The 25,766-nt window shown below is 39.3% G+C and overlaps 1 protein-coding gene across 10 annotated transcripts in view; it reads right to left on the bottom strand.

Annotated features, from left to right (window-relative positions):
- Ehbp1 (EH domain binding protein 1) overlaps positions 1 to 25,766 on the bottom strand; it is a 254,819-nt gene that overhangs the window by 68,024 nt on the left and 161,029 nt on the right. For all 10 annotated transcript variants that reach the window (XR_007591427.1, XM_050140935.1, XM_050140936.1 and 7 more), the window contains exons 11-14: positions 21,666 to 21,844; positions 21,041 to 21,089; positions 15,894 to 16,790; positions 8,415 to 8,558 (exon numbers count right to left, since the gene is read on the bottom strand). Coding sequence is in view for 9 of the 10 variants with exons in the window: in XM_050140935.1 (XP_049996892.1) it covers positions 8,415 to 8,558; positions 15,894 to 16,790; positions 21,041 to 21,089; positions 21,666 to 21,844 (1,269 nt within the window). In the remaining variant the exon portion in view is untranslated. The remainder of the gene's footprint in view (positions 1 to 8,414; positions 8,559 to 15,893; positions 16,791 to 21,040; positions 21,090 to 21,665; positions 21,845 to 25,766) is intronic.

A 25,766-nucleotide genomic window follows, 5' to 3' on the forward strand; every position in this document is an offset into this window, starting at 1 on the left:
GCTTCAAAGGGCTCATTTTTGCATCGACCATGTCAAAGGAGGTCAGAAACCCTCAACTATAAAGTCACCGCTCGGCTGTGGCACAAACAGATTCTGCGGCTAAAATCAAACAAAGACCAATTAAACTAATCATAACGTCCCAGTGAACACGAGGAAGCTCACCTGGTATTTCTGGACTTCTTTCATGATTTTTCACATTTACTCAGTTTTGGGGACTATAATTGCCTTGACCAAAATACTGTGAAATTACTGCTCTGATCTACTAATGGCTGCAAAAATCAAGTCATTGTGGTTTCATGCCAAGGGGCCATAGCAAGGTGGTGCAATGATTTCTGACATAGAAGACAACTTCTAAAAACTCAAAAGGGAAAATTAACAGGATGTGGCCCACGTTGCCAAAGAGTGTTCATTAATTACCCATTTAATCACGGCTGGAAGCATGACATTACAAAAATCTGGCTCAAAGTTCTAATAGATTATGAAGACCACCTAAGAAGAGTGACCAAGAAATGTACAAAACAATTAATACTGTTTCACTGCTATCAAAGACACTCAGATGATTTCCCATCAAGTGAAGCAAAGGCATTAGTGGCTTCACAGTGCCACCACTAGGAACTGTAAATACAATAGCACACAATTAGTAATGCATATGTGAATTCATTCAAAGCATATATCCTTGGGAAAGTCAGAACATGATAAGGAGAACAAAAGAAACATTACAAATGAAATGGATTAAGATTTCAACTCTACTCGTGCACATGCTGAGCAGGGACAGACCAGGCAATAGGAAATATGCCTTAGCAATGGTGATATCATCCGGGATGTTCAACGTGACACTAAACAGCCACACGGAAAATGTGCACGGGCCTTAACAGTGGCAATAAAAAGAGTGTTCCCGATGCTAAGACACCTAGCGCTAGCTTTACACGCCCATGGCATTCTTGAGTAAATAGGATGTCTGGAGCTAGGGGTTTATGGTGACATAACAGAAAAGATGCTTGGGGGTTTTCCCACCCAACAATGCTGGGTTTTGTGTGACTCTAGAGATATGCTAGCAAGATAACAACGTTTGCTAAGAAGTCTAGTAACTATTGTTAGAATAGCAGACTTCAAACCAACTTAAATTCAGACCGAAGAGATAAAGTATTATTTAAATCACGGAGAATAAAAAAGCACTGCCTCATACAGATATTCATACTGAACATAGGAACACGTCCGCATTCTTCCTTAAAAGGCAACCGCGGGAAGATCAGACATCACTTAATGTGTCTTACTGGCCTGAAATGTATTATGTACAGTTGATCTTTTGATGACTGTGTTGAAGTAAAATACAAAAGATATTTTCATCTTGGGTGCCCTAGGCATATTCTATCTCTAAATAAGATAAAATACTCTATGTGTTTTAAAGGTTTTGGACTTCTTTTTATAGCAACTGAAAACTCATACCTATAATAATTGAAATTATAAATTAAAGTGAAGCTATTTCTCCCTAATAACAGAAGTGATAATTTAGAAAAATAAAAATTCTAATTTAATTTTAAAACTTTGATTAACAGAGGCTATTAAATGTAATAATATCTATAAAATGTATGATAAAGCCAGTATTTGAGCATATAACTATAATTCTATACATACTTTAATGCTATATACTTAGAACAAAACATATGAAGACATACAGATGCACATGAAAAATTACCAAAAAAGGTACCCAGATTTTTATCAAAATGATTAACAAATTTAATTCATTTTATTTTATAACTGTTTTGTCTGCATCTATATGCCACATGTATGCTTGGTAGCATGGAGTTCAGAGAAAGTGTCACCCTCTGGAGCTGGAATTACAAGTGGTTGTGAGCTGCGATGTGGGTGCTGGAATTAAACCTGGGTCCTCTGCATCAGCAACAAGTTCTCTTAAGCACCGAGCCAGCTCTCTAGCTGGTTTTACCAAAATGACATTTTATGATATCTTTTTGCCAAGTGGATGATAACTCCATCTTATTATCTGGAGAATAGTCAGTGAGCTAATGTAAATCTACTATACACAATCATCAGCATGATAGAACAAGTTCCATTTAAATTAATATTTTCCAACAAATATCAAAAGAACAAGACAGCCCCCGCCTTCATGACAATAGAATGTATTTAAAGGCACGAGCTGAGAACTGGAAGAAGCTCCGGGGTCAGCATGCCCACTGCTCTTGCAGGAGATAGCAGCTTGGTTTTTAGCACCCACGTGGTGGTCCACACCAACCTATCACTCAGTGGGATCAGACGCCCTCTTCTGGCCTCCACAGACAATTGTACACACATGTGATCACACACAGACACACAATTAAAAATAAACCATTAAGGTTTAACATGAAAAATAGTTTGTATTCTTCAAAAATAAGGCATTTAGGTTTATTTCTAAGGTCAGCAAAACAAAGTAACTATTATCTGTATTTATTATTGTTATTCTTTTCAGTCTATCTTAAAGGACTAATCAACCTAAAATCTTTCCCCATGTATAGCTTTCTTTAGAGGATTCCAACATTCCTGCAAACATCTAAAGATAAAGCAAATCTTCTAAAACTTACTAGTAAGTTGCAGGTAGGTTCTCTCTCCTGCTCAGGTAACAATCGGCTGTTATATAAACTGTATAATAGGTGGGTCTTTGTACTGAGGTATTACATATAATGAAAGAAACTTCAGGTTCACTTTATAATAGTGCAGAATTCCTATTTGTTTTGAAAAGATTTGTTTTATGAGTGTTTTACCTGCATGCATGTACATGCAACATGTGTGTGCCTCATACCTGTAGGGTTTATAAGAGTTATTTGAATCCCTTGAAACTGGAGCTATAGATAGTTGTAGGCCACCATGAGGGTGCTGGGAACTAAGCCAGGGTCCTGCACAAGCAAAAAGTGCTCAAGTCTTGAGCCATTTCTCTAGACCCTGTTTACTTTTTTCTTTTAAAGAAGCTTCCAGTTTAGCTGTTTCCTTCTTAAGTCAGAAGACTTAGAAGGTAATTCATACTTAAAGTTCTTGTTTAGGTAATGGTAGTCTTGAAAAAACTGAGTAAAATTAAAAGGCTAATGGCATGTCTTGTTACAAGCTGTCTTTTGGGAAAACTATAACTCTGGCTTTCCCCTAGAAAACTTAAAACACAGCTGGGCGATGGTGGCACACGCCTTTAATCCCAGCACTCGGGAGGCAGAGGCAGGCAGATCACTGTGAGTTCGAGACCAGCCCGGTCTACTGAGCTAGTTCCAGGACAGGCTCCAAAGCCACAGAGAAACCCTGTCTCGAAAAACCAAAAAAAAAAAAAAAAAAAAAAAAAAAAAAAAAAAAAAAAAAACAAAAAAAAAAAAAAAAAAAAACAAAAAAACAAAACAAAACAAAAAAAACCCTTAAACACAGTCGGTACATATGAAACCAGGTGAGACTACTGGGCTGTGGTCAGCGACTTAGAAAATGCCCTCTGACGTGAAGTCTACAGTTTTAGTAGTAATGAGAATGTTCAGCAGAATGCTGGGATTCAGGGCGAACATGGCAGCTTTGTTCTAGTACAAGTTCCAAGACAAGAGAAAGGGCGGATGTGTGGGGAGCAGATGAGGTCCTGAGTGAATGTAACAAAACCACGCCAAGGAACCCAGAACCTCAGATCTACGGGAACTGTAAAGCCTTCCATTGGTCTAATTATAAATACTGGGAAGGAAGTGATGACCTTAGCTAAACCAGTATAGGGAGCTATCAAACACAGTCTCCTCCTCCAGGATGGATGCAAACTGAGACCGCATCCCACAGGGACCTCCCCCTGAGGTCAGCCCCTCTCCACTAGGTGGTATATAAGGAATGCATGGAGTCTCCAGGCTGCTGGAGTAGCTTCCCTTAGACTATCAGGGGGTCAGCTTTTCTGTATGTGTGGTGTGTCTGTGTGTCTGTCCTTTCTCCACTCCCTTGTTGTCCTGGGCAGATCAAGCTAAAGCTGTGCAGGAGATGACACAGATGTAAGCATCTATGTAACAAGGAAGGTATTCCCGCACAGGGTTCAAGGACAGCAGGAATCAGAGGACACATGGAACTGAAAACCCAAAGTGACAAAGTATCTCGATATGCAGCTGGATTGTGCAGTAACAATCCAGTTCGCATTGACGACCTTCACAGAAAAATTTATTTCTTCTCTTTATAAACCTTTACTTCATAGAAACTTCTTATAGCTAATTATTCATTATTGCTCTGTTATCAGTCAGCAAACAATATGAAAAACAGGATCTCACTATCCCTTCATTTACTTACTGAAAGTTCACCAACACTTGATACTAGGTGTCCTTGTACTTCCCACAGCACAGAGTTAAACAAGAGACTAGAATGCTTCTAGTAAATCAAAGGGAAAAGACAGAGAGCAGTCCAGGAAAGAGAAGCAGCTTTTGGGAGAGAAGAGCCAATGCCTGACCAAGAACACGAGAGTATGGTAGCTCTAGATGCTCCAATGACGTACAACTACACTGAAAACCAAAGAGACCGAAGTGAGCCGGGAAGAGGGGAAAAGGGCTTGTGGGGGCCTCTGTGAGGGCAAGAGGAGCTCAGAGTTTATTCTCTAAGGCTAAATGATGCTACCAAAGGATTCTAGGGTTTCATGTCTTCATACTGACACTTTATTTCCCTTTATATTTTACAATCCTGAATATCTGAAGTAGAACCTTGCTTCCTTTAGCCTTTCATTTTAACCCTTTTCTGACTTGCCAGTGAACTTTCACTCGCAGTCTACAAATACAAAGTCCTAAAGGAGTTCGCCTGTGCCAAGTCCATGACGTTCTCCCATGCACTTATGCACGCGAATATGGTCATGGTTCTACTGGTTCTTCCTGATAGTCACCGGAAGGTTCTCAGTCTCACAGGAACAAAGAACAGGGGGAACTTAATAGCTGTAGAGCTCTCCTTCAATGGCCTCATAAGCAACAAGCAATTCTAGAAAACTCTGCTGTAAACACCACCACCACTACCACCCAGACTGGGCTTCTCTGGAACTCACTCTGCAGACAAGACTGGTTCTCCATCTCACAGAGATTCACTTGCTTCTGCCCCCTGAGGGCCGGGATAAAAGGCATGTGCACTATTTCAGGCCTCAGTAAACTCTTGAAGACTCTCAGGTTACTATCAATTTTCCTCAAGACTGAATGTCACTGTTGGATACCAACCTTTTGATTTACCTTTTTTCATCTCATGGCATGCATCAATAAAGAATGAATAAACACATGATCTGTTCATATGACAGAATGCAGTTTCAGCCTGGGAACATACAAGACTATGTTTGAATAAAACTCCAAACCAGACCAATAGATAATGAAAACCAGCAAATAGTGGTAAGAAAATGAGAAACTGGCACCTTTGCAAACAGCAAAAGAAGACAGTGCAGCTGTTATGAGAAACAGTACGAATGTTCCTTAAACTGTAAGCACAGAACCACACAGCACAATCCAGAAATAATACTTCTGGATTAGCCAAAGGAATTAAAATTGGGCTGGGTGTGGTGGCGCATGCCTTTAATCCCAGCACTCAGGGCAGAGGCAGGAGGATCTCTGTGAATTTGAGGCCAGCCTGGTCTATGTAGTAAGTTCAGTGCCAGTCAGGGACCTAGCAGGATCTTGGCTCAAGCAAGTAAATAAGCACCAGCCACAGAAAGACAAACACTATGATTCCACTTAAGAGTTCAGTTTATCACACGGAAGAGTAGAATATGGTTGCCAGGAGCTAAAAGGGGGGTAGGGAGGGGGGTAGAATAGGAAAACACTTATCAACAGCTATAGAGCTACAGGTTAGGAAATGACTACGTTTTAAAGATCTGCAGTGGAGGGGCTGGAAAGAGAGCTTATCTTAGCAGTTAAGAGCACTGGTTGCTCTTCCAGAAGACCTGGTTTCAATTTCCAGCACTGCATGGCAGCTCATAACTCCAGTTTCAGGGGATCTATATACACAGGCAAAACACGAAAAATGCACATTAAATAAAAATAAATAAATAATTTAAAAATGATGTGCATTGGAGCTATAGTTTATACTTGAAAAGTAAGAAGATCGGTCTCACGGGAGGCATTCCTATTACAGTAAATTTAAAACTGAGATATTTCTTTCTATCAGAATGTCTTATTATGCATCTCTTTGGACTTACTCTATGCACATTACTTTGGAGCTACTATAATAGTACTTCTAACTTTTTTTAAATGTTTCACATAGGAGCACAAATGAATATTAAAAGAATAAATTTTACAGAGGTATGATTATGCTTGGTAATATGCAATCATTCTCAGCGTAATAAACTTTAACACTTATCTACTGACAAAGTAAAGCTTCACATTATCTCTTTCCACCCTCCTGGGGAGTTTGCTTATCCCCATCACTGAGCTCACCCCCTTCCTCCTGGTAAGCAGTGACAGCTTCTTGATACCCTGTTCCACAGGTGCGTGCAGGTTACAGACAGACACTGCAACTTAGTACATCTGTTATTTATTTAAAAGCTACTGTGGATCTCAGCAGTGTGAGACTCCATGCTGAGTACCCCAATTCTCAGGGCCGGTTGGATTTTCAGTTAGCCATGCTGAAACTGCCTTCTGTCACATGAACAGATCATGTGTTTATTCATTCTTTATTGCTGCATATATAATTCTGTCAAGCTTCTTGTGTTACAATGTAAGAACCATGACATTGGTCATTTTGGTACATGTCTTTAATCCAAGCACTCAGAGGGCAGAGGCAGGTGGACAAATAATTTAGATACCAAGTATTCTGAATTTAAAATCAATTTCATAGTATATTTTTAATTTACTTGTATTCTAAAATTATATTTAGATAATTAGAAATAGACTGTCCAGCTTTTAGTACTTGAGAGAATATGAAATACACTTTCCCCACAAATAAAACCTCAATAAAACCCCTTTCTTTTTGAAGTAAGTACTCTTTTTGTGGTTCTTCATTAGAACGGTTCCTTCAGCAACCAAGCTTATGCCCCACCTTTCAGGTCACCAAGCCTCCCCTTCTTGAATCATCTCTGCTATAACACACAGTTTTCATACCCTGTAATTACTTAATCATCTCTCTTCCCACCAGAAAATAAAATTTCACATGAGAAACAATCATTTTTCCTGTTACTATGACCAGACTTGCTTCAGATATAACACAAATCTATCTGGAAAATAAGTCTATAAAGTACTGATATAATAGACCATCAAGCACTGTAAAAGCTAATATAAAGCCTACATGTTCTTTAGAACAGTCCTCAGACTTAGTGTTTTTCTTCCTTCCTTCCTTCCTTCCTTCCTTCCATCCTTCTTTTTTTTTTTTTTTTTTTGCTGTTGTTTTATGAGACGGCACCTGTAGCCAAAGCTGGCCTGTAACTCACTATATACCTCAGGCTGACAAATTCATAGCAATCTTCCTGTCTCATCCTTTTGAGTACTGGGATTATAAACATGAGTCATTACACAATCTCAGACTAGTATTTTTCAAACTTTTGTGATTATAATGTATAGCTAAGCACACAGACCAATGGAACTGAAAAAGAAAAGTTTCACACATACACACAAAACCAATTAAGTGTAATAAATTTTCAATCACTCTATTTTCCATTCTCCTCTATTCTATTTTACTTGTTTTTGTTAAAAATAATGGCTTGGTAAACTTTTATAATCCCTTATTTCATAAAGACCCATCATTTAGAAACAACACCCCATAGCTTGGAGACCATTAAGCTGGCATCTACAGAGACTTACAATAGACTGTGATTTTATGTATGAGTTTGGTAGTTAAGTAGGGCTATCAGTTTCCAATGATAAGTTCCATATCTTACTATATGATATGATTGCTACTGTTCTGTGTTCATTATTATTTATGAAGTACTGCACAAAAACGACACATGAAGAAAATATGACTTAATATAGGAATGAGGGACTATAACAAGGGAATTCATGGTCTCTGGAAACTAGTAAGGTTCAGGTTCAAATCCCTGATTACCATTTACTGACCAAAACACCTTTAAAACCTTAAATTAAAAGTGCCTATCAGCTTCAGTCTTGTTACACGGCAAGTACTGTGAATACCTTCATGGAGTTGTGTAAAATACACACTCTAGATACTCAATAAAAATGGGTATTATTATATACTAGTGCTTCTAACAAAATTCTATGGAGAAATATAATCTTAAATAGACTTAAATACACTTAAATAAAGTGTAAATGAAGTAAACCAGATATTGATAGCATGTAATTTTAGTCCAGAACTGTACTTCCCCTCACAGCTAGCAGCACCGCCCAGAAATAACAACAGTGTGACTGGTCTCACTGGACAACCTACGGAAGGCAACTGAGCGAGGCCCTCCCCTTGACCCAGCACAGCTGTGGTCACTATGAACAGCTGGGGTCTGTGCAAACAGGGTTCCTCACATCGTTCTGCTGCCCACTGGAGAGCGGAGGGGCTGCGCTGCCAGCTTGCTTGCTCCCGGCCTTGGCAGCCGCATCTCGTCTTGCTTGCTCAAGCAGAACTCTCGCTCTTTCCTTCAGCTCCTCTTGTCTGGACAACATTCGGTGCTTAAAAGCAAGGACACAGAATTAGAAGCCAAGTCATAAAAATACAGTTAAAGGTTAGAATGCCTATTTAAATAAACAGTCAGGTGTATAGCCTTTTTTAACAGGAGTACTTATAGAAAATATGAATGTTGAGAAGAAACTGTAGAATGAACACATGCATTTTGACAAAAATGAAACATTATTTCTTAACGCTGGATGAAATTTCAATAAATTTAGAAATTTTCAATTTTATTAATATTATTACTGTGTGTGTGCATGAAGTGTGTGCACGAGTGCAGGTGTACACACACCACAGTGCATGTGTGAGTGTAGCTGGGCACTCTGGGGAGCTGTACCTCTCCTCCATTGTGAATTCATGGAATGAAACTCAGTCGTCAGGCCTACATGGCTAGTGCTTACACCAGCCAGGAAACCCTCATCAGACTTTATTTGAACATATTCTCATAAGGTGTGTGTCAATATCAGAATATATATTCACGTTTTCTCATACAGTATAATCTACCAACCAGTTATATTTTTATAGTCTCCCGGAACTGACAACTACTTACCTTCACTTTGTAAAGTGTTCAATGCTAAAATATCTGTGGCAACATTCTTTTAAAATTTTGGAAATGTTTATAGAAAATCCCAAGCTGTTATTTATTTATTTATTTAGTCGAGAGTCTCACTATGTAGCTTGAGCTTGCCTTGAGCTTTTCACGTAGCTAATTCAGGCTAGCCTTGAATGCTCAATCTGCTTACCTTTGTCACCAGCACCTGGGATTACAGGCATGTGCCACACCCTCCACTAATTCTATTATCATCTATAAAAAGAACCCACAAAACTACCCTCCACTGAGAATTCTCCTCATGATGAAACCATCTTAGCAGAACGGAAAATATTATGAACTGTGTAATTTTACAATGAATTTTTAGAGAATAACAAACATTGGCCACCAAAGGAAACCAATATTTTTGTTTGTTTGATTGGTTAGTTTTTCCAGACAGGGGTTCTCTGTAGCCCTTGCTATCCTGGAACTCACTTTGTAGACCAGGCTGGCCTCAAACTCAAGAGATCTCTGCCTCCTGAGTGCTGGGATCAAAGGCGTGCACCACCATGCCCAACTGGAAGCCAGTTCTTAAAAGCGACATTAAACAAAAGCACAATATCCATATTAGTTTAAACATTTCAGACTCAGACAGATCTTAGCTCCATTTCTTAGTTATAGGCAACTTACTCCATCTCTGTAAGCATGTTTCTTCCTGTGCAAAATGGGCATGAGAGCAGACCAGCTCACAAGCACAGTAAGAGAACAGCATAAAAACATTGCACATGGCAAGCACAAGCTAAAGACTCAATATTATGTTAACCCCATCACTTTCTCTATCCTGGAAATAAAGGGACCGACCTGCTTGAAGACCCCGGTCTAAATTCTGCAGTCCACAACCTCGAGCTGCCACACAATGTGTTTTGAGCTTAAAAGCACATAAACACTCTGCTTCTAATTCAAAATGTAGCTCCTATTTATTACAGGGACTTTAGAAAACAAATGCAAGTGAAAATACCAGGAACCTAGCAGTTATGGCGCCCAGAGGTCGCTACTGTGTCATCGACCTGCCTACCTACACTGTGCCTGCAGGACACACCTAGCCTCGTCACATTTTATCACTTAAACATGGTTCTTAACAGGCTGCCACCCACTCTATTATACAGATGCATAATACTTTATTTTGTTGGACATCTGGGATGTTGGCAAGTTTTTCACTACCATACACGCTTTTATGAACCTTTGTATATAAAGGTTGAATCTTATTAGTTTCTTAGGTAAAATTTCTGAGAATAATGTATTAGGTTTTGGTGATACATGGGATTAAATTTAGGATCACTGAGCTGCATTCCAGCCATATTTAATTTTATTTTGAGTCTTGATAAATTTGTGATCCTCCTGAAGAAGCTTTCTGAGAACCTGTGATTGACAGCCACATGCTGCCTAGCAAGCTTTTTATTTTTTTTTTTCCCCTCAAAAGCAGTTCAAATAATTCTCTTGCCTAAGCTTCTCATATAGCTGGGACTCAGTTGTGAGTCATTGAGCCTGGCCAACATGAACATTTTTTAGGGTGTGTGTGTGTGTGTGTGTGTGTGTGTGCACGTGTGTAAGTAAGTGCATGCACATCTATGTGGATGTGGAGGCCAGAGGTCAAGTTGGGTGTCCTCTGATTAGTCCCATCTTACTTTTGCAGACATGACTCTGGGCTCTCCTGCACCTTGGCTAGGCTCGCAGTCTGCGAGTCCCAGATCAGCCTGTCTGCCCCATCCAGCACTGTCCCAGACCAGCCTGTCTTCCCCTGTCCAGCACTGTCCGAGACCAGCCTGTCTTCCCCTGTCCAGCACTGTCCCAGACCAGCCTGTCCGCTCCTGTCCAGCACTGTCCCAGACCAGCCTGTCCGCTCCTGTCCAGCACTGTCCGAGACCAGCCTGTCTGCCCCATCCAGCACTGTCCGAGACCAGCCTGTCTGCCCCTGTCCAGCACTGTCCCAGACCAGCCTGTCTGCCCCTGCACTAGGATGACGGGTACACACTTTCACACTCAGTTTTCTTTGTGGGCACTGGGGATCCACACTCAGGAGTTCATGCTTCTTCCTCAGCCCCAACACAAACGTAAGGTAACTCGAGACACATTGCTAAGATGCCCCTCAGTCAACTGACTGTGACACGTGGTATTGAGCCATGGGGTGTTTTCAGTGCTATTACGATCAAAACTAGAGAGATAAGTGAACATAAAGAATGATTTTAGTCGGAAAATGTGTTTTTCATGGAAACGTTAAAGTTTATCATATAACCATAAGCACCCTGTAAGTGCCACTTTCCCATATACCAAACAGGCTCCAACCCCTTCATGGATATACAGGTTAAGGAAGACATAGGTAAGCTGCACAATTGCCAAATGTACTAGAGACAGTGCTGGGTCTATAAGTCCAAATGAGATGTCGTACCTTCTGTGAGCACATGCTCATGAGATTCATGCTAGATTATTTATTAAGAAAGAATAATCACTAACGAATTCTCACATAACATCTCTTTTTTCAAAGATTTCATAGACATTAAAATACAAAAAGGTGTATGTGTCTGAAATTTTTAACATGATATATAAAAGAGAAGCAGACATTCGTATAAAATTTAGCTGTGATTAGATCCTACCAAACACCAATATCTACATTACAGTTTTGGTGTGAGACAATGTAACCTAGTGTCAAATAAACCTTCATACTTATCCTAAGCAAAACTGTTCCCTCCCACCTCCCCTCCGTCCCTCCCTCCCATTGGTCTGGAACTCATGGCAAGCCACCTTCTCCTGCTTCCTTAGTGATGGGACTGCAGGCATGAACTACCACATTTGCCTTGACTCTATGCAAAACTTTCAGATCATAAAGCACGGCCAAAGAACCAAGCATACAAGATACTGTGAATCAGTGGTTATTTTCACCATCTTGTGTAGCACACTAATTGTATGGATAGACTCACAGCATAATCTAATGTGAGAGTTAAGTGGGCTCTTAGATATTAGTTCATTTAGTGAAAAATAAAACGGACAGTTTAAAATGCCAGGTAATCACATGGATAATTATTGGAGAAAAATCCAAAATGAGAATTCAGGTTCTTAGATTATTCCTAATTTTAATGATTAATTAATTTCTATCTTTAAACACATTTGCCTCAAAATACGGTTTATAAGAAAAAATAATCTGTGTTGGATAGAACTAAGGTTCATCAAATTCTGCAACTGTCATTCGGTAGATATTTATTGGGTATCTATTAGGTATCAACTCTATGCTATCACAAAACTTCAGGGAGATTTACTTACCGAGAACCTTTATGATTTTTCTTTGGGGGAATGGAAGTTTTTTTGAAGCCTACAGTATGCTTTTATTGTAAAAATGACCTTATATAATTGTGCAACCTAATGGATTTTACTGTGACATTTGCATGCATGCATGCATGCATTCATAACCATGTTTTGATCAATTTTGCCTTCTCTACTATTGTATTTCTTTGAGTCTGACATTCCCATTTCTTTAGCACACCTCTGCAGACTCACCAGCGATGGACCTTATAATCTATGCAACCCAATCACAATCCAGACACGGCTGTCTGTCTACAGATCATAGGGTACTTTAGACGGCGAGCCGGCAACGTGCTCCATGCAGTCCTCCCTCAGGATTAGTTCCCAGGTCCCTTGCAGACTTCATACAGATGCTTGCACCATTACACAAAACAGCACAGTAGACAACCTATGCACATCCTCCTGTACTAAAACACGTGGCCTTTACATTTTATAGATTAAGATAAGACAGGGAGCCTGCACAGTTCAGTTCAGAAGGTATTTTCCCCACTCATTTTGATCGTGCTGGCCTAACAGATAAGGACCCGGGGGATGCGGCACTACCAGCACTAAATGAGAAAAGCACAGAACTCCGACTATTTTCCAATTTTCATACTGACACCTTCCAGTAAAGTCAAGAAAGCCCTTTTATTAATTAGTATCACTGACTTACAAGAAAAACTAAGATAGACAAGCTGTAATTCTTAAGCACTCAAATTTTGGGGCTCAGGACCTTTTTACAGTTGTGTTTTAACAATTATAAAGAATACCAAAGAGACTTTCTTGTGTGAGATATACCCTGGATCTTGGCCATTTTGGAAAAATTGAGAAATTTAAAAAATATGTTTCATTTAGAAATACCTAAACACATTAAATAGAGACATTTTAGTTAAAAAAACCCTGGCTGTAAAAACAAATACAAACTACTAATAAGGACCGGAACTTTCCATTTTCATTAAGAAAAACTAGTTAAGGGCCAATGAGATGGCTCAGTGAAAAAAATCACTTGCTTTTAAGCTTGATGACCTGAATTTGATCCCTGAAGCCCTCAGTGGAGATAACCAATTCCTAAAAGTTGTCTGTGCATGCGTGTGTGAGTGTGTATTTGTGTGAGTCGGTGAGGGCAACCTTACAAAAAAAAAAATCTAGAAAGAGAAGAGCAGGGGATTTCCCGATGCTCGAAGTCAGTCTGCTGGAGTACTGGAACCATACAGCCTTCAGAAAACATTGTTTTGAGAGGATATTGGACATAAAGTTAAATAATATCACAGAATGTCATTGTTTTAACTTTGAGAATATTTAAAGGGTTTGGAAGAGCTTCATGCCCCTAGTTTTGTTTTGTTTTCCAGTATTAGGGATTGGTCCCAGGGCCTCAAGCATACTGGGCAAGAATTCCTGCTCCAAGTTATATCCCCAGGCTCTCAAATAATATGCTAAGAAGTGCTTCAGAACTGCTGTGTGTTGGCAGACAGAATTCTGGGGACTGGGGACTACCAATAATTTTACATCAAAGAGTGACTCAGAAGAGTTGGCTTGTAAAAGTGAAAAAAATTAGAAATACCTTATTCAGTTTAGTTTGCTTAAAAATTCGTTTAAAATGATCACGTAAATGTGTTGACAGTGTGGTTGATAGAATGCTTGCCTCCCATGCCTGAAGCCTGGCTTCAGTCCCAAACACCACACACACTGGTACGGTGGCTCATGCCTCTAATCCTAGCACTCAGGAAGTGAAGGCAGACAGCTCTACATGGTGAGCTGGAGGGCAGCCTGAGACACATAAGTCCCCATCTAAGAGAGAAGGCTGTGGGGTGGGAGATGACGATCTGTGCCCAAGTCTCAAAGGGCACCTGCACATAACTGTAAGAAAAAATCCTACTATGAAAACTGTATTTTAATGGAGAGATGGTTGAGTCATGAAGTACCTAACCCTTTACTGCGTGGGCACCTGAGTTAGATACCTAACATCCATGCGAAGACCCAGGTGTGTGTCTGTGGGACCAGCCCTAGGGTGTAGGTCACGGGCAAAACCCCAGGGCCCAGTGGCCGGTCGCCCAGAGGAACTGAGGAGCAGTTCAGTGAAGGAACCTGTCTCAAAAACACACTGTAAAGACATCCACACCCACACATATATACACAGCACACACAATGAAAATAAATCTAAAAGAAAGAGAAAAGCAGGCATCATAATTTTATCGGCAAAGTTTTTATTCTTCTACTTAAATTTTTTTCTCTGTTACACGTGTGCATGCGCGCGTGCGCACGCACACACACACACACACACACACACACACACACCCTTATACCTGACAGTAGCAGAGAATCAGAATCAATACAAGAAATATCATGGGTAAGAGTTCAACACTAAGCTATATTCCCCTTGTGGGAAGAAATATGGATGTTCCTAGAATCTTATCTCAATTTTTTCAAAGTAGGGTTTTATTTTTTAGCCCAGGCTAGCCTGGTATTTGCTATGTAGCCAGGATGGTCTCAGACTAATGATTCTCCTGCCTCAGACTGCTGGTATTGCATCCTGGCAAGCCTCGGAGGCAGTGAACTGAAGCCATAGGAATGCCACAACTGACAATGCTGTTCTATTGCAACTAAGACATCTGAGGACAGGGCTTTGAATGGCAAGGACATAATCTGGCAGGCACATATTAGAAATATGCTTGCATTACCTGCAATGCTGAAATACTCTTGAATTTGTTTGATACAGCTAAGGCTGGACTTGAACTCTTGGCTCTCCTGCATCAGAATCCAAGTATTGGGACTACAGGAGTATGTGCCATGCCAAACTTCTTTGACAATCTAATGGTAAATACTATTTATTATAAGTAATGACATTTAAAAATTTTAAATTACATATATGAGTTCTCTATCTGCATGTACAGCTTTATCCTAGAAGAGGACAACTGATCCCCCTGTAGATGGCTGAGCCACCATGTGAACTCAGAACCTCTGGAAGAGCAGCCAGTGTTCTTGACCACTGAGCCATCTCCCCAAGTAATGACATTTTAAAAGCTTCATTTATTTATTTTTATGTGCATACATGTGAGCCCATATGAATTTATGCATACAGCATGAATGAAAGGCACGTGCAGAAGCCAGAGACTGTTAGACTTCCTGGGATTAGAGTTACAGGAAGCTGAGGGTCACCACACAGGGCTGGGAACTGAACTTGGGTCCTCTGGGAGAGCGGCAAGGGCTCTTAACTACGGAACCATTTCTCCATCCCTAGGAATGGCATTTTGATTGAAAAGCTGGCATTCCTTGTCCTTCAAACTTAAAGTTGGGCTTTCAAAATTCTAATACAAACTTTAAATATATAACAGGTGTAGTATTTTTTTTGACTTTTCTCCGATAAATGAGACCTTACTTTCATTCTTGTATAATATCCTTCAGTGTTCTGTCAACACAAAAGAAAAGACAGACTAGCTATTTACTAAACACATACCCATCGCTGTGGCCCACTTACCTGCACTGTTTTGGTGGAGGGATCCGCATGATTTAAAGTGTTTCTGTCCGCATCTGGATCAGACTCTGACTGCCTCAGAGAAGTACATATTTTTTTCGTGAAGTCTGTATCTGTATCTCTATTGTATGAATATCCAAGTTTAGAAGGAGGGGATAAACCTGGCTTTTTGATAGCCGATTCACCATCCGATCTGCATTCTAAAGGTCTGGAATTCTCTATTTTCTCTTGTTCCAAGTCACTGCTGGTATTTACAATCTGAGGCTTTTGCTCATAAATTGAGGGTGGAGACACATCCTTCTTTTTACCACTGACATGTAAGTCACTCAATTCTAAGTTCTCAGCTCTCAGGAACCTCTTCTTGCCTGACAAAACCAGTGCTTGGGCTGCATCTGCACTGGAACTTACCCCAGGGTCATCGGACCCTGAAGTCCTTCCCAAGCTCTGCTGGGACCTGTGGGGCTCCGTGTCACCTTTAGTCCTGCGGCAGGAAGGGGAGGCTGTGCTTGGACTCAGGTGGTCATCTGGGGTCTGGTGCTCACTCTCGGACTCTCCTACTCCACTATCAGTGACAAACACAGAGTCGTCCTGCGGCAGGAAATCCACTGCCCCACTGGCAGGCTGCTGCGGCTTGGGCTCCCGCTGCAGGTCGCTCAGCTCCGCGTAGAATTTTTCTTGATCGACAGAACTGTTTGTGTCTGTTTCATAATTTCCAACTTTATATGTGCTTTTACTGCTGTTTTCTTCTATCTGAACCACATTTAGCTCTTGACCGCTAAAATGGGCCCTTATTTGATAGAGATAAGTCATAACAGTCAGTTTGTCAGGGATTGCTAATAAAACCATATCAGAAGGTTCCAGTAAACGGGAAATTCCAATGCTGGCAAATCCATCATAAGCCTTCAAAGAGAAGAAGGGACAAACAAACATGATATACTGAGCAGCCCAGACTCTATTTTAAAAAGAGCAAAATTCTAAAGCTTCTTGTTATTATAGGGTACATAAAATTACTATACCACAGGAAAAGAATCAAATTTCAAGTAAAAAAAAATGAGTAAAAAGGAGAAAAGGGGAAAATCCTATTAAATAACATATTTATCCACGAGCATAATCTAAGCAAGAACGTGTGCTAAACAAAAGTCTTCGAATAAAATTTTATTCTGAGGTATGAAGAAATGTTAGGATAGCGTGTCCCCGCTTCTATCATCCCTGTCCATCCCTTTTCACAACCACGTAAGTACAGCGAAGAACACTGCATGGCGTTCAGAGAACTAACGCACACTGTTGGCTTTGAAATACAAACAAATTCTATTTAACCTTAAAGCGCAGAGACGCTTTCAAATACACACTGAGGGATGGTTTGCAAACGAGCACAGGGACTTCATTTTCCTTCTGTGTTCTGGAAAAGATGAAGTGCTCTGAACACTGCGACGTAGCTGGGCCTGTGAGGCTGCGCTGTATTATTTTGTTAGCCTTTAAACGCCTGTGGTACATCAGGTTTTTCTGGTTTTGAAGAACCAAAGCTGTTTCTCAATTTACAATTAATTATTGCTATCCTGAACTAACCCCTTGAAACAGCACTGTCACTAGGAAGCATTCAGAGTCTCCCTGAAGGTTTAGGGAGACTTCAGAAAGGAAGGACCCTACACACACACTATTGCATTTACATGTTAAAAATCTCTATTCTTGACAGCAACCTGCATTTAAGAGCACACTTAATGTTTCTCTTAAAAGAAGTGTTAGGAAATTATTCAATCAAAAGAATTTTTGTGCTTTTATAGTAAATTTATGCCTTTGAATTTAGTCTGTATTCTTCTTACAGCTTTAACAAAAGTGAAGAAAGAAAATAAAAAATAAATTGTGCTATTAAGACCTATTCAATTTCCACAGAATAATGCTTTATAATACAGATACTTCAAAATATCTGCTGGAGAGGCGGCTCAGTTGGCGTGCATGTATAGACTTGTTTGTTCTTTTACATGTTTTAAGAAAATTAAAGTCATTTTCTTCCTTGTGTGTCTTGACTACCTGACTGACAGACATCAACAGCAGGCCATCAGGAAAAGCACCGCAGGCAGTGCTCTGAACATTTCCTAATTATCTGAAACACGGACATATTGGTCCAGTGCAGATGCCACAGCTAAGCACCCTGATACTGAGTTCTTTCTCCAGACCTGAAAAAATGATCAGCTTCCTTGAGAGCAAACTCCTGCTGGTGCTTTACTCCATGCAGCAATTCATTTTAGGCACACTAACTGCACTTTAAAACAAACCAGGTTTCTTACGCATGAGATAAAAATTTTGCCAAAGAATTTTCCCACAGGTTAACTTCTGCTATGGTCAATCACGTGTTGTGAATGCGTGTGAAGAAGGAAGACGATTTTGTTTGTTCAAAAATATTTTTAAAATCACTTATCTATCATCTATCTTTATCTATCTATTTCTCTTTCATCTATCATCTATCTAGTGAGTGTGTGTGTGTGCATTATTAGCATGTGCGTGCTGGGAGAGAGTGGACATGGTTACACTATGGGTGTGCTGGTCCGAGGATAACTTGGGACAGAACGTTCTCCTCCCAGCATGTGACTCTCTGGGGCAGAACTCGGGTGTCAGGTTTGGCAGCAGGCACCTTTACCACTGAGTCAGCTCAACTGCCAAGGTTTTTCTCAAAGGAAATTGTCTTGTTTATTTCGAGGTGTTGGTTGATTAAGGAAGAGTCACTGACAATTATATTACAAATGAGAGTGGAACTTAAGACAAAGATTTTGCTTCTTGGCTACTCTACCTGCAATTGACAGCAAAGCTTACCACGGAGAACCGGGCACAACAGGACAGTACACAGTATATAGGTAGTGTCTAAGACGTTCAGTGTCGACGTCACAGTACATAACACTGTAACTACGTATGTTGACACGTACTGAATAGTGTAAGGAAAGAATCAGTGTTAAAAACCTTATTAAAAATCAAGATTAACTATCATGGAAGAGCTATTGGATAGTTGGGGACTGAACCGGCATCTAGCCATGCTAAACACTTACTTAGATACATTGCCTGTCTCAAGAAAACATGTAAATGGAATATTCTTCCCTAGGCAGCAATGTGTAAATCCACATGTAAGTCCATGTTACTTAAACTTTAGTGAAGTTCTATTTATAATTAAAAATACATAAAGTTAGGCAAAATCAATAATGTTTCCTTTTCAAAAATTAGAATAGTAAAGAAAAGCTCTACTTAAAATGTAATCATCATTTAACTAATAGGGTCTTGCTCTGGTGCCCAAGCTAGTGTTGAACTCACGAACGCAGGAGCTCTCCTGCCTTACAGGTGTGTGACACCACTGACTGGCTGTCAGTAGTTCATTCTACAATGCCAACATCTGCATGTCATTTAGCAGGAAAAGGAAGATAAAGAAATATCACCTCCACAGATATAGTTTAATTAATGAGAAAAAAGGTATTTCCCTTTAATAAACACAGGCTTTCTAAAATTATCTAAGGAGTAATTCATGAGATGGGTTTACCTTGTAGAATGTCTACCAGAAAGTGCTGGGGAGTGACCCCAGCGCCTTCAAGCTTTCTTCCACTTAGTTAAATTCCTAGCCTTCAAAGGTAATCTCTATGAAGAATAGGGACTAATTTTCAGAGACTACCCCTTTGGGGTGGCATATTTCTACTTACAAAAAAAATGACACTTTTAAGTGTATTATAACTCTACAACCCACATCAAGCAAAAAATCTGCTTTGATTTAAATTCTTGTTAATTAAACTTCCACCAAGATTGTAAGATTTAAAAAAGTGATAGTTCCTCTAATTTAATGACTTAAAGTATATTAATTTTTTGGTCCCTACCAGTAGTTATGTACCACCTTCCTCTCTGAGATCTTTTGGCAATGAACTCCCTTCCGAGAAGAACATTTTATAGCTACAAAGCACACAAAGTAAAAAGAGCCAGTTATACCAAAAGTACAACCATTAAAATACAAAACTGAATTTGGGGAACAGTAAAATGTGTTTTAATTAACACATTAATTAATATATGTGTGAATATGCACACATATGCACATGTGCACACAATTTCACGTAGCCCAGGCTGACCAAGGACCTTGAACTAATCCCGCTGCCTCCAGCCCCAGAGTGCTAGGATAGCGGGAGTGTGCTACCATGTCCAGTCAGTAATGAAGAATTTGAAGAAATTCAAAAGTGTCATCTGCAGAGATCTCCAAAAACTGTAGTAAAATATGAATATATATGATTTATACAGGAAAAAAAACCTTTGGCATGGCTAACACAACTGTAACTTGTCACGAGCTTCACAACTGAAGAAAAAACACAAGTTTAGTCACAGAATTATGACACAATAAAGTATAAAAAATATGTTTTCCTTCAACTGTGTCCAAGGACTTGGTGAATTCTACATTCAAGGACTTGCTGAATCCTATCTGCAGACAGACTTAAAGATAGAATCTCAGGTTAAAAATGCCTATTCTAAGATAACAATGACACTGGCTTTCAGTTGAGAAATTCAATTCAATACAAACACTGAGCATGTATTGTGAGCAGGCCTTGATATTGCTGTCTCCGCACACTGAAAATTACATATACTATACTGCACACAAGATAAACAGATTCATCAGCCTTAGCCATAGTCAGCTGGCCCACGAGGCTCAGGCAAATCTCCATGCAGCCGCTCTGAGGCTGATGGGATCAATATCCTCAGTTAGGAAGTTCTGATCTAATAATTATATAATTATATATGAAAAATATGTATGTTTAACTAGGAAGTAAAAGAGCCATTGTTTATCATTGCTTTGCATTTACAAGCCTGTGTATTTTTTTCTGCTTATCCCTTAGGTTCCTGCTTTCATCTCCTAAAATAGTTATGAAAGCCTTGGATATATTCTTCAAGCTAAATGTTGCACTAGAAGCAATATGGGTTAACAGGTGATGACGAGCGGGCACGGGTTCCGACGTCTGCCTTGCATTGGGGCCTTATAGTCCATGACAACCTACGCATCGGACTTAAACTGCAGAAAGCAGTTCACCTCTGTAAATTGCAGTTATGACCTCATCCAACACCACTGCCTTTATCAAATTAATAAAAACTTGCAGCGAAGTCAAAATTGAAACTATGCCCTCCCCGGCATTTCTTACCTTTTTATTGTTTTCTTTAATATCTTGAGGATTCAGAGACTTGTAGTCACTGAGGGAGAAAATGGCACAATGAGTATATATAATATTTGATAAAAAATAACTAAAACAAACTGAATATAAAATTTTGATATTCAATATTATCAAAGGGTAACTAGCAATTTCATAGAGGTTCAATCAACAAAACTAATAGTGTGGAAAATTGAAGAAATAAATAAATAAACAGTGATTACATGTTTCGTTGCCTGAAGCTTCCCATCTAAAAGAGAAGTTAAGGCAGAGGAACAGACACTAGCTTTAACAATGAAATTTAGCATGAGATAATCCCTTATTAACAATATACAAAGGGCTACAGGCTTACTTGTCTCTTATTTGAACACTAATAAAAATTCCACAATTAAGTCATTTTTTAATAAGATTAAAGAGAAAAATTAATTTAAAAAATAGAAAAATAATTTTTAGGTACTGAGAAAAAGATTGGTTTCCTGGCATATACTTCTCAAAAAAAGGAAAGTTCTATAGTTCAAACACAGAGATAGTCAAGTATTTTAGGATACATGCTAAGAAATTATTCTATTTTCTTTTAAGAATGCCCGTTATTTACAATATTTATGACATTTCTACTTACATTAAGTCTGGTCTAAAGTGGTGTAAGATTGCACAAAAAGATAAACCATTTCTCCACGATGTAGTAAAGTTAGTGATTTTCACACCCCGGTAGTTTTTTGTAACTTCTTTGCACCATGCAAGCAAGGACTGACTAGCGTTTGGCTTTTGCCCCAGAACAGGACTTGGTATTGGGCTTGGCTAGAATATAAGAAAGAAAGAAAAAAAAACAAGGGTGGGAAGGGGACATTAAAAGAACTTAATGGAAGATAAAAATTAACATTAATTGACCTAACCAGATCATTTGAAACCTTTGATGTCAGTCAGGTCCTTCAAAGCTGTCAATTCATGACAATTGTTGCCTCTGAGAGCGAGACAGAAATCTTAAGTTATTATCTTCAGTTTTCGCCCATGGCATTTGCCTGACAACGAGGTAGATAAGCAACATTTTAAAGTTTGGTAAGAACAAGTCATGAGTATCTTTGATGGAAACATCATGTTAAAATATTTGAATAGGGAAGGCTAAATAGCTGTGCAGCCCTTACATACTAAAGCAGGTTCCCCAAATGCAATCATAAACAAGTAAGACTGGATAAAAATAATGCTTTGAAGTCTAACTGCAGCACAGACTGTAGGGCTGCAACTGCCCTCAGGTACTGCAAAATACCCTAGTGGAAAACATCAGTCAGAGTTAAGTGTAAAACACAGCACAACACAAGGATAACTTTATGAAAACATCCTATCTATATAAATTTAACAATAGTTTTAATAATCAGTAATAGGCACATTTTGGTGACAATAGCACAAAACAGTACATATTCTAGATATGCTCAAAATATCTCCAAATTATTACTGAGAGTGGCCGTTGAATAGTGGAGTTCATCGTATGTATTCAAATATTAAGCACATGCTTTCCTTTGTCCACATATTTAACACCATGATGGTAACAGAACCTTTGCAGACATTATTCCATTATTATTGCCTGGTGTTCTCAGATATTTGAACGAAAACCTTCCATATAACTTCTCAGCTTACATCTTCTGTCACCATCATTATAATACATCCCACCTCCATTATCCAACCCCAATAGTACTTCTGACTCCTCCTAGCTTATTCTAATTTCCCACAATATCCAGCCATCTTCTTGTGGTCTATATATTTACGTTATACTTACTAGTTATGGTTTGTCTGATTTACTAAAGGAAAACTCTTTTAAGTCAAGACTTTCAATTTGCCTTGTTTACTAAACTATTTTAAGTTTCCAGATTAATTCCTAGTGCACAGTAAATAATCAGTATTGTTAAGACACAGAATCACCACACAGCATCAGCACCACATCCTGACCACACAGCATCAGCACCAGACCAGCACCATGCATCATCAGCACAGAAGTTTTTTTTTTCTTTTTTTGACGCTCCTTTCTACCTTCAAAGGCCATGCATTTGTTTATGAAAATGAAGTGACTGGCGGGTGGGAGAGCTGGCCCTAAGGTCAGAAGAGCTGGGGAGTTGTCCCTGCCTTTCACCAGCTGCTGCACTCAGGAGACTGGGAGTTTTAGTAGCTATGAAAAACTGTAGTCCCTTTTCTTTTTTGCTCTACTCTCGTGTACAGCTTCTACATCTTCTGCAGTCTTCGCTTCCTCCACGGCCACGGCCACACATTCCGTTGGGATTTCTCTGGATGGTTTTCTTCCTAGCCACACTCAGGCTCCTTCGCTCTCAGGATTCTAACTATCACTCTCTTGCGGATGACTCCCAAATGCACGTTTACGGTTCCAACTATCTCAAGATGACATTTCTGGCTGGCTGTCCTTCCTGCCATGTAAAATTTGAACTCAGTATGTTTAAAATCAGAATTTTTCCTTGCAACCTGCTCATTTCCATTGTGTTTGAAAATAATACTACTATTATCCCAACTGTATGGATTTCAACCTCAGAATCATTTTAAATTCTTTCTTTACATATCATTTCTCACTAGCTAACTGAAGGGCAATTATTCATGTTATGGCTGTGATCTTTTGTAATCTTGTAATCTAACTCTTTTTGCCGTAGTCTTCCTTGTTGCAGACTCTCCCTTTCCTGACCCATTATCAAAGCACAGCATTCTTACAACACATCTAAAACATCTCTGGTGGTTCTTGACACATACAAAATGATACCACCACATATGCACACTAAAAACAAGACATGCAAAGAGCATTTACTAGTACAATCCACCATTCGCTAACTCCCGATGCTTTCCTGCCTAAACCACAGCTTCCCCATCTCCAGACTGTCACACAGATCATGACTTCTACTTAAGAATAACTGCTGTCATACACACAACTGTGACAATGCCACATGCTTCCTTAAGGATTCAACTCAACTGTCATTTGCACAAAATCTCAACCTAATTCCCCGTCAGTAGGCAGGAGCCCCTTTCAATGTTCTTTCGATTCTCTGTGTCTCCTACATGGCTCTTCTTTGACTACACTATGATTTTCCATGGCTCTTACGTGGCGTGGTGTTTCTGACTACATTATGTCTGATTCTCAATAGAGCATCTTCTTAATGTGTTCATAGAATATATGCTGAGTATCAAATACATAGCTACATATGCCTCACAAGCCCATGGAGATAGTGATGGCTGTTTCCAAAATACAGTCGAGGAAACTCAGGCCACACAGGAAATATATGCATCTACACCAAAGTATCTCCACAGCAAATGCCAGGCTCTCTCACTATGCATTTCACATTCCAAGATACTGCAGCTGTAAGACCTCGGCAGACGTTAGGCATTTCTTGAAACTAGCCAAGGTCTCAGTTAACTTCTTCAGAACTTAGATCACTGCCCTATATATCTTAAATTAATTGGTTCAATAAATCCCCAGGCAGCTACAATTTTGCTGCTTCAGGGGCTGAAATAAGAGATCATGAATCAGACCATCCTGGGCAACATAGCAAAACCTGGTCTTAGCAGGACTAAAGCAAAGCAACACATAAATGAAAAGTAATCTACTCAAAATAACTCAAAACTCAAGAGGTCCTTGTAAAAACCTCTGCCCATTCTGTTGGACTTTAGATTTTAGATAAGAAACTAGAAAAGAACTAATGAAGCCCAGTTCAGTAAAATATGCACTATTATTGCTAAAGCTGATGGGGAATTTGATCTTTATGTGAGGATTCTTGGAGACTTTCCTCAATTATTGCAAATCATGGTTAAAGAACATTGGCTAGATATGATTTCAGCATTTGGTAAGCTGAGAATAACAGCAATGGTGAGAACAAGAACATCTGCATCTGTATTATTTGGGTATCTCTGTCCCCATCTCCCTCTCCTGCTTCTCCAAAGTGACATCACTTCATCTCTCTCCTCTTCCTCATTTCTTCTGCTCTCCTCCTCCTCTCTGTCCCCCCCCCCCTGATCTTTTAACTAAGGGCTCTGGCCCACTAAGTGGGGAGTACGGGCCTTGAACTCCTTATCCTTCTGCCTTATCAGAGAGTTGGAGTTAGTGGTGTGGTTACACCAGTATATACACACTACCGACAGACTGCAAGAATCATGCAGGCAAGGCAAGCACTCTACCAACTTAGGCCACATCCCTCCCTGGCACTTGCTTTGCTCCTATAATACAAGTGAAGTCTTATAATGCTACTAGATAACCCTAAGATTCATGCTGAGATAAAAAGAACACTGTCAAGTTACAGTTACATTACCATATTTTTAAAAGCAGAAAAAAAATTGGAAAGTTTTTAACAGACATCTAACAATTATTCCAAAGCAGAGCAGTGGAACAATGACAAGTCAGAGCACGTGAAACAAATGGGAGCAAAAATGTCACCCTTCTCACGAAATATTTGGTTTGGAAGATACAGTTATGCTACAAAAATATAGCATTTATTAATATATTTATATATATAAGTAGTTTATTACTGTAATTTTGAATGAATACGTATTTCTAATTACTCAATTTTTATTTTCAAATATTAATATAAACAAGTACTCTTTGGGAGTCCCAATGACTCTAATATTATTCTTATGGTAAAATACATATAGACTAATATTTATCATCTTAGCCTTTTAATAAGTGTACAGATTCAGGGTTTTACATTCATCAATGGCATGTTCATAACAACTATTCATC

The sequence above is a fragment of the Alexandromys fortis genome, unplaced genomic scaffold (assembly GCF_014885135.2).
Source record: "Alexandromys fortis isolate MF-2015 unplaced genomic scaffold, M_Fortis_MF-2015_v1.1 scaffold_7, whole genome shotgun sequence".
NCBI classification, from domain to species: Eukaryota; Metazoa; Chordata; class Mammalia; order Rodentia; family Cricetidae; genus Alexandromys; species Alexandromys fortis.